General features: G+C 35.1%; 1 protein-coding gene across 1 annotated transcript in view; it reads right to left on the bottom strand.

Annotated features, from left to right (window-relative positions):
- Positions 1-114: 114 nt before the first annotated feature.
- STK26 (serine/threonine kinase 26) overlaps positions 115-12699 on the bottom strand; it is a 52746-nt gene continuing 40161 nt past the window's right edge. The window contains exons 4-12 of the mRNA XM_004064868.5: positions 12560-12616; positions 7725-7833; positions 7478-7635; positions 6409-6594; positions 4832-4980; positions 3688-3781; positions 3173-3235; positions 2955-3091; positions 115-1913 (exon numbers count right to left, since the gene is read on the bottom strand). Coding sequence (XP_004064916.1) covers positions 1889-1913; positions 2955-3091; positions 3173-3235; positions 3688-3781; positions 4832-4980; positions 6409-6594; positions 7478-7635; positions 7725-7833; positions 12560-12616 — 978 coding nt within the window. The 3' untranslated portion in view covers positions 115-1888. The remainder of the gene's footprint in view (positions 1914-2954; positions 3092-3172; positions 3236-3687; positions 3782-4831; positions 4981-6408; positions 6595-7477; positions 7636-7724; positions 7834-12559; positions 12617-12699) is intronic.

The raw sequence follows: 12699 nt of genomic DNA, 5'->3' as shown, positions 1-12699 counted from the left end.
AAGTATCTTCTGGTTTCCAACAGAAATTTCGATTTTAGTGTTTGAACAATAAAGGACAAAGGAGTCCTTGAAGTCCCATACCACACCCCCAACTCAAGGAAAACAAACATTGAGGACTGTGAAATTTAAATATTTATTTTCAAAACCCCTAAAACACTGGAGTATGCTTCACCTAGAAACAGATTACAGGACGAATAGCTATAATGAATAAGCAATACAATTTGTATTTGGGATGCAATTGTGTTGTAAAGTTTCAAATAATCAATTTATAAATTTGTTGCTTTTACTTTTACAAAAATATTCATTTAACCCATAACATGAGTTGCAAAATTATCTCCAGACTTCTACAGATTATAAACTGTAATTGTGTTTCAGTTACACAGCAGGTGAAAAATTTAACTGAACCGTTACTTCAAAATACAATGCATTAAAAATAATTGTTACAATATAGGCACCAATAAAAAGAATTTTCTTGGCATACAACACCACAACAACTTTCTCAAGTATCTATATTATGTAAATTAAAAAGAGGATGTAATGGCCACTTTGACTAAAAACTGTATTCCTTACAGGAAGAATATCTTTCTTTTAATATTTGACAATTACTCAGATTTTTTTAAATGACTTTTGTGCAAAAACCAAACTGTGCAGATCCAAACAAACACTAGCTATCAAAACTAAATATCAATAATTCTACAACTACTGAAATATAGCCCCAGTTCAGAACTTAGGCAGACATAATATATGTACTGGGCTTAAAAGAAAAAGGCATCACCCACATAATAGTACCATAAATATAAGTGAAAATTAACTGTGCAATCTAACTTAACCTTTGTGTGGACAGAAATCATCCTGTACTATGGTTATTTTCATATGAACTAGAAAATGCTCACTTAAATATCCTTTTAAAAACAACAAACTGATGCTTATTCGTGATAATTATGAAGGACAAAAATATATAAATAGTTTATAGGACAATTCATTACCATGGCAAAAATATGCTGATTTAAGTTATATTCATACCTGTTGATCAGATATTTAATCACATGACAATCAGCTTTATTTTTTGGCTCTCCAAATCCAAGCAGATAGTATGGGATTTTAGTTGAAGATGTAAAACATGAAGCCAGACTAACTCCTTCAACATTACCAAACACCTATCCTTGGGTAAATGATCTTGCTTTAAATTTCTAACCATGTTAAATAAGGGTAAAATTGCCTCTTCTACCTAAAAGAGAATGTAAATACTATACACCAAGAGGTACCTCTGTTGCTGTACATTGCCTGTAAATGCTTCAAACACAGGGTCTCAAATGTGATAATCACTGAGCTGCCTGGAATATCATACCAACTTGGTAGAAGAGTCAATACTTTTACAGGTTTCATTTAAAAGACTTTACTTAAACTTTCTGTTTTAAGAAGGTATGACTTATTTACACCTCCCCACCAATAGTCATTTTTAGAATATGCATGTTTTTTTAAAAAAAAAGCTTTTTGAAGCTTGATAATTTACAAAAGCTGAATATTGAGAATGACTTTGAAAGACCTGTATGTTTCATGACTGTAGAGTCAACTGAAGATCAAAATGTGAAAGGTATTCATCCTAGTAACTTAAGAAATAGGGATACTTAAAAGCAAAACGGTGTCTCAACATTTACTAGAATACAGGTGAAACTATAGTATTAAAAGTTATTCCTTACAAAATAATCCTTTCAAAATATAAAATGATAAACACCATCACAAAATAGTTTAATAGCTTCTTCCAAATCTTCAGTGTTGCAAAGATCCAAAAGGCACATGGAGCTCATGGGTTAAGCATTGTTAATCTTGACGTAGGTTTGGTGGGGCTCTCTGGGTCCATATGAAACAGAAGCCAATAATAAGTTTCTTAGGGGGATTCGTCTGCTGAACACCTATAAAATTTTTTAAAAATTTAAACCAATGTACAACTATGCATGTTTATATTTCTCCTTTGTATGAACTCTGCAATGAAGAAACTGATTCCACAAAAGGGATACATTGTTTCTATTGAATCTTATCATGTAGGTGTTAAAATATAAACAAGTTAAAAAATCCCTTCTGCATCTGATTTCACAACTTCCGATTGATTTGTTTTCAAATGGGGGGTTTTCATTAAAATATAAGGGATTTTAAGAGAGGGTTAGGTTTGCGAGTACAAGTGAGCCTTATCAGATAGAAAGATCTTTGAGAGTGTGTGATTTCACAGGTCACAGAGTTTGTTCCATCTCGATCCCAGTGGCATCACAAACACAAAGAAATATAAAGATGCACTGAGAAGAGATATAGCAGGGTCAAGGCTAAAATCAGTATCACCTTATAGCTTGCTTGAGCTAAGGAGTGTATATGTGTGCATGCATACAAAAGTCTTGTTGAAAATTTTTTTAAAAATTAAATGTAAGAACTTTTTTGAATGTGAACAAAATCAAATGAATATTTCAAGAGACAACATAGAAACTGAAGTTGAACATAAGAGCCCTTTTTTGGTCTGGATTGAGTCCCTCTACCTTTTCCTTAACTTTTCATATGGAGATCAAACGTAGGAACTTTAGCACTGGAAACTATGCAACTAGTGGTGTTTTGTTAAATTCTGAGGGTAGTGGCAAGAAAGAAAGCATTCCACAATTATATTAATAAGAGCTCAAATGAGAATATGCTCAGTGACCTTTTGTCTATACTCCTACTAGTGGAGAAAGAAAAACAGGTCATTTCATGCAGTGGAAAACTACCTTGTCATGCCTAAAGATAATCATTCCAAAAGCTAATGTTTAAGATAGACAACAGACAAAAACTATTTTTAAGTATACAACTATGTATTGAAAGGTGACTTTGTTAGGAATAATTGGAATGGTTGAATCAAAGGAATTACATTGCATCATAAATTAACATACAACAGAAAATGCAAAATAATTTTTAAAATGACATTTCCAACTTACTTTTGAAATTTTTCAATTAGTTTCTTCACCATTTTATCTGTGATGCCGGGACAGGCAGCTTCAGCCACAGCAATACTTTTCTCGAGTTCTTCAATCGCCTGATTCCTGCTAGCGTTATTCTCGTCCTGCTGTTTAAGCTGAGAAAGAATAATAGTTAAAACATTTAAAATATTATACTACTTAACACAGATATCCAAGGCTAATTAATCTGTACTTACTTCAGCAAATGCAGGTGTGATTATCATAGACAAACAACTCAGGGTTTGCACAAGATCTTGCTCCTTTGAACAAATAATATAGATTATACACATGAAATTAAAATAAGTGTCATGATTTTCTTATTCTTTAACAAATACGAACTAATTTGAATCCCCTACTGAAAACAAAAGATTGTATGCAAGGCAAGTCTCTAAGCTTTCTTCCTATCATTCATTCTCATTCATCATCCAGAAGTCCTCTAACTTCTGGGATTACAATAGATACCTATGATTCCCTGGGCTTATGTATCTCCAGGTGAAATGCACTTTAAAAAATACCAATATGGCCACTTAAATAACTTCTATTAACTTTTCTTAATTAGCTCAAAACTAATGACAAATGAAGCATACTACAAACACAGTGAGGCAGACAGGCATTTAGGGGTATTCAATCCTAACAATTTTCGGCCATTATAATCTCACTACATGGTTTGAAAAACTGTATGAAGAGTAAGTAATTGTCTCCATATACATACTGCCCCATTCTGTACTTTCTTTGGATCAGGCTTCTTTCGTACGGTGGTAAAGCTCCATTCAGGATGAGTATTGTTTTCCCTGCTGGTAGATTCCCTAAAGAGATTGCCAAAGATACCTCTATAAGTGCCCAAATGATTCAGCTTGGCAAAAATACCAAATCAATGCAGGTAGAATCTAAAGGGATAATTGTCCCAATGTTTAAAAACTCATGATGCAAAAAAGCATCTGATCTCAGCTTCAGGTGAATACTACATTTTACTACAGAGTAGTAGTGGAGTGGTTCTCAACTCTGTGTGTGCTTCATTGAGACCTCCTACCATAGATAAATACCTGTCCCTCACTACTCCCCACCTATTGAATCAGGATCTCCAGTGTTGTGGCTTGTGATTGCTTTAAGGTTCCATGAGTGACTCTTATGGGAAGCTAAGGCTAACACCCATTAGAATAGGGCACAAATTATTCTGATATTTTTTATCCCTTTCCAACATTGGGCAATTTCTCATAAATGGAAGAATCTCAGAGTAGTATCTAAAGAAATTTGGTGTTGCCTTTGTGCCAGTTCAGCTGGTGGAGGACTAAATTCTGGCATAGCATACAGACTTTCCTAGTCTAAATTAATTGACAGACTTAGAGGCTGAATTTTTAATGTAAACGCTGCTGTTATAAAACCCTACAACTTTTTCAAGAAATAAAAATCATACATAAATGAATATTTAAATGTATCAGTCTGATCTTGGTTTGGTACATGGCCAAGAGGTGGGAAAAGCCTGGAGGTCAGTTCTTTAGAGGGATTTTGCAGGTTGCCATCAAAGTATGAGAAAACACAGCCCTTATTACTTTGAGCAAACTAATATAACACCTTTAATTGAATCCTGTTCCAAAATTTTGTAATATACTCAAGTATCCACTAGGGGTTAGACCAAGACCATTTAAAACTAGAGCTATTCACTTCCAAGAAAAACATGTTTCCAACTCCATTGTATTCCACAGACTGTGATTGAAAAAGATTTTTTACAGTTTCTAAGGTGAAATTTCAAAATATGGCTTATATTTTATGCTAGAACAAGCACACTGGAGCATAGCTAAAATATATACAATATTTAAATAGGCTGCCTACATAAAAATTAAATAATTTGTACATACGAATCAGAGCCCTCGGAATCAGATTCATCATCACTGTGTCCTTCTGCCTTCCATCTCTTAAAACGATCTATCAGTTCAGTCAGATAAGAAGTCTTCTTTGAATTTTTTACAATGAATTTGTGTTTCAGGAGTTCTTTTGCTGTAGGACGCTAAGGATAAAAAGATCAAGGCTGCATATGACAATTGTTGAACTCTTATGATTACAAGGAATGGTAAAAAAAATCATTTGAATTATTAAGCTGAAAGGTATAAAGGTATGTCTGTAGACATAAGAACAACTAAAATGCTGTAGGAAAATAGCTAATTCTATTATTAGCTAATTTAGAATTTGTGTGGCTCAAGGCAACCACATTGAATCTACTACTTTGGTGTCCCAATTTGTTAAAGCCCAATGGGCAGCAGGTGGCTTACCCACCAGCAAACTGGCAGGCGGGGCCTTCTCAAAAGCAGAGAGACACATGACGGTATTTAGAAAGTAAACATTTAAAAACATTTCAAAGTAGTGTTCTAAAATACTTTAATCACATTTACTGTAAATTTGAAAAAACCTGATGAAAACTTGCAAGGCTGTAATTTTGTTATTATCTACACATATAATCCCTTCTCCATCAGAAATCAATGTCTATTGCATCTAAATGCAAACACCAGGTGCTGTGGAGGATGTTCCGCCTTCATTTTATTAACATGAGAATGTTTATCATCAACTTAAAAATAGTTATATCAAGTTTGGACTGCTCTTGTGTATTTCTCGTCTCAAAAAGTCACAAGGCAGCTTTATTTCAACAACAGTAAAACAACTGTAATAGAATCCACCAAGTAAATGAATGGAGCTCACTAGCCTAGGAAAAGTATACAACTTCACATTGAAGTTTCTAAACACCAAATAAAAATAGTTAAACCTGGCCAGGCGCGGTGGCTCATGCCTGTAATCCCAGCACTTTGGGAGGCTGAGGAGGGCAGATCACTAGAGGTCAGGAGTTCGAGACAAGCCTTGCCAACATGGTGAAACCCCATCTCTACTAAAAATACAAAAATTAGCCAGGCATGGTGGCGGGTGCCTGTAATCCCAGCTACTTGGGAGGCTGAGGCAGGAGAATCGCTTCAACCTGGGAGATGGAGGTTGCAGTGAGCCAAAATCACGCCACTGCACTCCAACCTGGGCAACAGAGCAAGGCTCCGTCTCAAAAAAAAAAAAATAGTTAAACCCAAATATAACTTTTCATGAAAAATGAAAACAGTTGAACAAAAATCATTGTATTTATACATACACTTTAATAATGACATAATATAAAGTTAACTTTATTTCTCAAATTTATTTCCCCCTGAAAGAGGAAATAATGAATAGAATAAGGAGGAAGCTGAGGATCAAGAAAAAAACGAAGGGTAAGGAGAAAAAGAATGAAGAATCTGGTTAAGAACTCAATAGAAATAGCAATACAGAAGGACGAACCAGGTTCCTGGATGGATCTTAGACAATTCTCACATGCACTGTATTCCCTACTGCAGGAAAAGCTGCCTTTGCTATAAGTAGATCTAATAATAGAAAACAAATAGTAATAATAGCAATATATACTCACAAATGATGGATCTTTGTTCAGGCAAGCATCAATAAACTCCTTAAAAGACTTAGTAAAGTCTCCAACAAGAGTTGGAGGATTGTTTTTGGGAATAAGAAACAGAACTCTCATTGGATGCATATCAGAGTTAGGTGGCTCTCCCTTGGCTAGTTCAATAGCAGTAATTCCCAATGACCAAATGTCAGCCTAAGGTAAAAGGAAAAAAAAAAAATATATATATATATATATATATGTATATGTATATCACCTTGAAACTCCATTCCAATATACTACCACAAAATAGTCTGTGGAACCTAATGGCTATACAGTACTTGTCTCTCAAGAAAATGTGGTGTTAATAAATTTTTATTAGTAGAATTCATTTATGTAAAACATAATGAATTCCATACTTTGTGCCAGGTACCCTTCTCGGAATGGAGGATTTCAGTAGTGTATAAGCCAGACAAAAATCCCTGCTCTTAAGGGGTTTACATTCTAATAAGAAAGACAATAAATAAATAAATAATATGGTGCCAGACGGTGCTAACTTCTGTGAAGAAAATAACAAAGCATAGTAAGAGAATAATGAATCATGGTGGGAAGGGTGTTGCAAATTTACATAAGATGGCCAGGGAAGACTTCCCTGTGTAGGTTATGTTTAAGCAAAGACCTGATTGTGGGAAGAAGGTTTTTTCAGACAGAGGGAAGGGCATGCAAAGGTCCCGAGGCCAGGGTGTACTTGCTATGTTTGAGGAACAACCACGAGGCCACTGTGGATGAATAATCTAGAAAAGAGTGGTAGGAGATAAGACTGGAAAGGCAGATAATGGCCAGATTGTGTAGAGCCTTATATGTCACAGAAAGGACTTAGGATTTTATTCCACGTGGGATGAAAAGCCATTGAAGTGAATAGGGTCCAAATATTAGTTAGCTGTGAGGGAATTTATGATTAAGCAGCAAAATATGACATACCTCTAGCTTAAGAAACACTTGTGAAACAAGGAAAAATAAGGCAGTGTATTAACTAGGATAGTGTGCCATATATAATTTATTAACAAGCCCAAAACAGTTTGTACAGGTAATACTTTACTTTTGAGTCATAAGCTGACTGTTGAATAACTTCAGGAGCCATCCAAAATGGAGTTCCCACAAAGGTATTTCTTTTAATCTGTGTATCTGTCAGCTGACCAGCAACTCCAAAATCAGCAAGTTTAACATCTCCTTGTTCTGAGAGCAAGACATTGGCAGCTAGGAGGAAAAAAAGAAAAGAAAAAAAAAAACTCAGCTTGCTCAGAATGCTTCTATTTTTCTCAGGTTCATATTAGACTTTTGTATACCTTTTATGTCTCGGTGAATTTTCTTTTCTGAATGCAGATAGTCCAGACCTTTTAAAATTTCCTTTAGCATGGTAGCAATCTGGAACTCATCAAATGGACCAGCTCGAAGCTTAAGGGGAAAAACACACACACACACATACACACATGTGTAAAAGTTTGGAAACATAAAATTCAAAATTGGTACCTTTGAAATGAAGAAATCACTTAGACACATGATGCCGTTCTGTTTATCAAACCAATATCTAAACAAGGAAGAAAAATGTAAAATGTGAAGGAAGAAAGCAAAAGAGTTTAGTCAAAGGGTTGAACAGGTTTTTTAATGATTCAATTTAATGAAAGATAATACGAGCCCTTTTACCTGTATACTAGGCTTCAAATTCTGAGGTTCCTGAATATTTACATCAAAGATGGAACAAATATGCTTACGTAATGACAGAACCAACTGTCTTTTCTTTAGATGGAAAAAAAGAGAAATCAGCTACTTAAATTCAGGCAATTGCTGTGAAAAAGTTACTACATATTGACACGAAACTGATTTTTAGGTCAGAGAATCCATAAGATTTCCACAGCAACTATTTGATCATATCAGTCAGCATTTATGTATTTTAATAATATTGCAAAGAATAGCCTTTTTGAGACTCAAATTGTAAATTTAGCCAAGAATATAATAATTAAACTATTCAGACTATGATGGTAAAAAAAAAATTAAATCATGGAGGGATAATGTTTTTCAAATAAATGTAACACATATTCCTTTATTTCCCCATCCCTGTACCAAAGCCAATAGTTCCAACTGGAATACAAGGAAAGCAATGATTAGGTTTCAGGAGAACTTGTAATGGAATATCTGAAAATCCCTCTTTAAAATAAATGGTTATTTTAAAATTCTGGTACCTCATAAAGCACAAACAGTGGACTGTACAATATTATTACAGGAAAGGGTGGGAATCTAAAGTCAGAGCAGAGGTAGAGTTCTGTTTGCTTCTGGAAGGAGGGAAGAGGTGGTGAAAATCAAACATTGCCCACTCTGCCTCACACTGGGAGGGATCCACAGCTCTTTGGCACCTTGTGTATTTCATCTTTCATGAATGCCATATTTATGCTGAATAAAGGGCACTTTCATGTTGAAATTTAACAGCTTAAAATAGAACTCATACTTTGGTCTCACCATCTAATATTAACTGTGGTCTAGGTATATAGTATACTCCAGGGATATCTGTAATTCAATAGGTCCCTTTCCTAGGTAACATTATCTATTTACTTTCAAATCTATCAACTTCCACCCCAAAGTTTCTATTCAAACAGTAGTGATTAAAATAGTTTCTAAAGTCTTCTAGAAAGGTTGAAAATGGCATACTATTTTGTTGATGGCTGGCAATGAACTTCTGAGGTACTACAAAATAACTGAAGGACAAATGTCACACTACTTAAGATCAGTAATTAGTATCATCTGATCACAGGACATTGGCAAGGCCAGAGGAGGTATATCCTTGGTTATTTCAGTGATTGGGCAAGATTAATGTACGGCCTACTAGCTATCATTCTGAAGGACATCTAAAAGTAACATAAATAAGCCAGTATATTACCTAATACAGAAGTTTTAAAAAATATTTAAGTAAAAACAACAAAAAGGGGATCCTAAAGATTCATGAGCTTATCTGCTATATTTTAGGTTCATGTTAAAATTCAATAAAAGTGAAATCTCAATTAACTGGGTGCTAGAGGAGGATGGGAAGAAAGACTCTGTGGCAGGGAGACTTCTCCATTTGAACTTTTCTCCAATAACTGAAGACCTTGCCATGTCTCTAACAGATAATATCTCTGTCCCGGGGCAGTGTACTTGCCTTGTGTAATTTGCCTCTGTTGTCAAGTGAGAATATGCAAGAGAGGGACCTTGACTCTTTCGAAGACTGTACATTTGTGAGCTCATGGATCTTCATCACACTTTAACTTCCAGCCAGTCCCTAATGCAGTCTGCTATTTTATGCCCTCTCTTATGGTTAGCATATTGTTTCTTTTTTCTTGGGGCTCATGTTTTATTCTAGTCATCTTATTATATGTGTTTTTGTTGCAAGCCACCACGATTCTTTTTGGAAAGAAGTGGAGCATAATAAACTCAATAAAATGATGTGCAATATACTCAAAGTCTGCTCACATACAATAAATTGTTTTTCAAGAATGGGAGTGACTCAAGGTAGACACTGTATAATGTTAACATAAATGACAAGTTGTAATCTTATGTTATTCCATTAGTTAGGTACCAGGCACCAGTTTAATGTGAGAAACACTCTCCGCTAAATATCCCTCTTATTTCCTCTTGTTCTTAGTAGCAGAGCCTTCCTCTACACCTAATCCTGTCTTAGATTCCCCCAAATGATAGCATTTATTTGTACAGGAATATACATGAAAAAGGAATAGCACATTTTCTCATTATCTGCTCTCCCTGTAAAGTCTAGTTAAATGAGTTTTATAATTAAATCACAATATTATTGAATTGTAGAGCTAAGAACACAAAATTAGAGATTACTGATTCAATTTCTTCATTTAACATGTGAATAAATTAAGACACACGGAGGCTAAAGGGCTGCCCAATATTTGCCAGGCAGTCAGCGTTAGCGCTGGGTTTATGACCTAGGCCTTTTGATTTTTAACCAATACAGTACTAACAACATTTTTCATTCATTGAAACTGTTATTAATGGCTATTTGTTTTATTAAGTAGAGTTCAGAATAGCAGGATGAGATTAAGATCTCACAATCATTTAACATGGAGATTTCATAAAACTGACCAAACTATTACTAGGGGACACAGATTTGGGTCGTTGGTTGGGGTTAGGCCAGTGTTCACTGCTTAACATTGCTATCAGTGATCCTGTTGAACAGAGTGGCCTAGCTTTGCCAGTGCTTCCAAAATGGGGAAGAGATATGGTGAGCACCCTGAGGGACCAGATAAGACAACTGATAAATTTGGAAAGGGCTCTTAATATTCAAAAAATGGAAGGAGGATCATGAAACAATTGAGAGGCTTCTTGTAGAGCTAATGAAAAAACTATTGAATAATATGACTCTGTGACAAGACAAATAGAAATGAGATCATTTAACTTCAAGAGGAGAATGAAGCCTGACTCCATATGCATGAAGGATTATTACACAAAGAAACATCAGTGGTGTTCTCTCACTAGAGACGAGAGAAAAAAAATGAACTCAGGCTTTAGGATATAAGAATTAGATTAGACACAAGGAAAGATTACCAAATTCAGCAACTGATTAAACTGACATGAATTCCTAGTAGTAAGATGAGGCTCTCCATCAAGTTTAATTACCATTTCTTTAGAATGGTTTAAATATGGTTCTGCCTAAAGGAAAGAAAATCTCTTATAGTCATTTCTGTTCATAAAATTATTTGAAACTTTGAGTTACTGGCAGTCAAGGTTAAAGCCTTTTAAAAATATTTAATCACTTTCAGTTAGGAAAACTCATCTCCACCTAAAAAAATAAGAATTAAAATATTACTTGATTATTTTAATCAAAACACTTTCTTAGAAACAGCATACTCTATAATTTCTAAGGCAGAAACATGCAAATAAAAAAATATAATATTAAAGATGGAAGGGAACTTAGAAATAACTTAGTGCAACTTCTTTGTTTTATAGAACACCTACGTCCAGGAAGTTTGTATCTGGTTCACAGGCACAGAGCCAGACCTATAACCTCAAACACCCCAGGCCAGCCCAGTGGTCATTCTACTACACTAAGTTGCCTCTCATAAGTCATACTGAATTTTAAACATAGTATCATATTAATAAAGATTTTTAAGGAAGGGAAAGAAACTCAACATTGATAGGATCACACTGAATTGGGGAACAACCAGTGTTTCTCAAAGGCATTCTGTGTGTAAGTGCATCTTCATTGGGTTGAATTTTCCTGCACACTGCAGGATTTTAGCATTCTGATCCATGACCACGAAAATGGCAGGAGCACTTCTAAGTCATTGTGACAACCCAAATGCCATCACATTTCCAAATAACCTATAGAGGGGCAGAGAGAACTCTGTGAAGAACTGGATCTGTAGGCCAACCTTGTTTAGAACCCTAGTACCACTATCTTAGTCAATTCAGGTGCTATAGCAGAATACCGCAGACTGGGTGGCTTAAACAATATTTCTCACAGTTCTGGAGACCGGGAAAGAAGTCCAAGATCAAGGGGCTGGCAGATTCGAGTCTGGTAAAGGCACTCTTCCTGGTTTCCAGAAGGCCTTCTTCTCACTGCACCCTCTCGTGGTGGAAAGAAAGTCAGAGAGCTCTCTGGGGCCTCTTTTATAAGGGTGCTAATCTCATTCATGAGAACTCACCTTCATGACTTAATTAGGTCCCAAGGTCCCCACCGCCTAATACCATCACATTGGGGGTTAGGATTTCCACACATGAATTTTGGGGGGACACAAACATTCAGTTCATAAAAATCACTTTTAGTGACAGTTATCTCAATTACATATTTTTTAAAAATCTAAGAAAACTCAGTTTTTTCAGGGATAAGCTTGCAAAAGTCAAACTTTGACAGCAATGGATACACACATCCCCTTCTAATTTGGGAGACTTTATTTTATTAAGCTATTTGCATTTCTTACATAGTCTTAGAATGCCAGCAACATGTTCAAACGTACAATACATCTGTACCTACATAAGGTAGAGGTCATGAAAAAAGAATTTAATTTGAACATATTAACTAAAGCAACCACTTAGTGTGCTCAAAAGCCATTAATCTTCAATTTAAAAAATTAAGGTATGTGCATATGCACACATTTGCATCTGTGTGTAATTATTTTAAAATACTTACAAGATCCAGTGCTGAACCACCGCCCAGGTATTCCATTATTATCCATAATTTAGACCCCTGTAAAGCCATGAAACAATTTAATAATTACAAACCTGAGCCAAAATAACATACTAGCAAAAATGTTAAATCTCACATACTAA

This window comes from Gorilla gorilla, chromosome X (assembly GCF_029281585.2).
Source record: "Gorilla gorilla gorilla isolate KB3781 chromosome X, NHGRI_mGorGor1-v2.1_pri, whole genome shotgun sequence".
NCBI lineage: Eukaryota > Metazoa > Chordata > Mammalia > Primates > Hominidae > Gorilla > Gorilla gorilla.
This window is presented reverse-complemented; position numbering and strand designations above follow the sequence as displayed.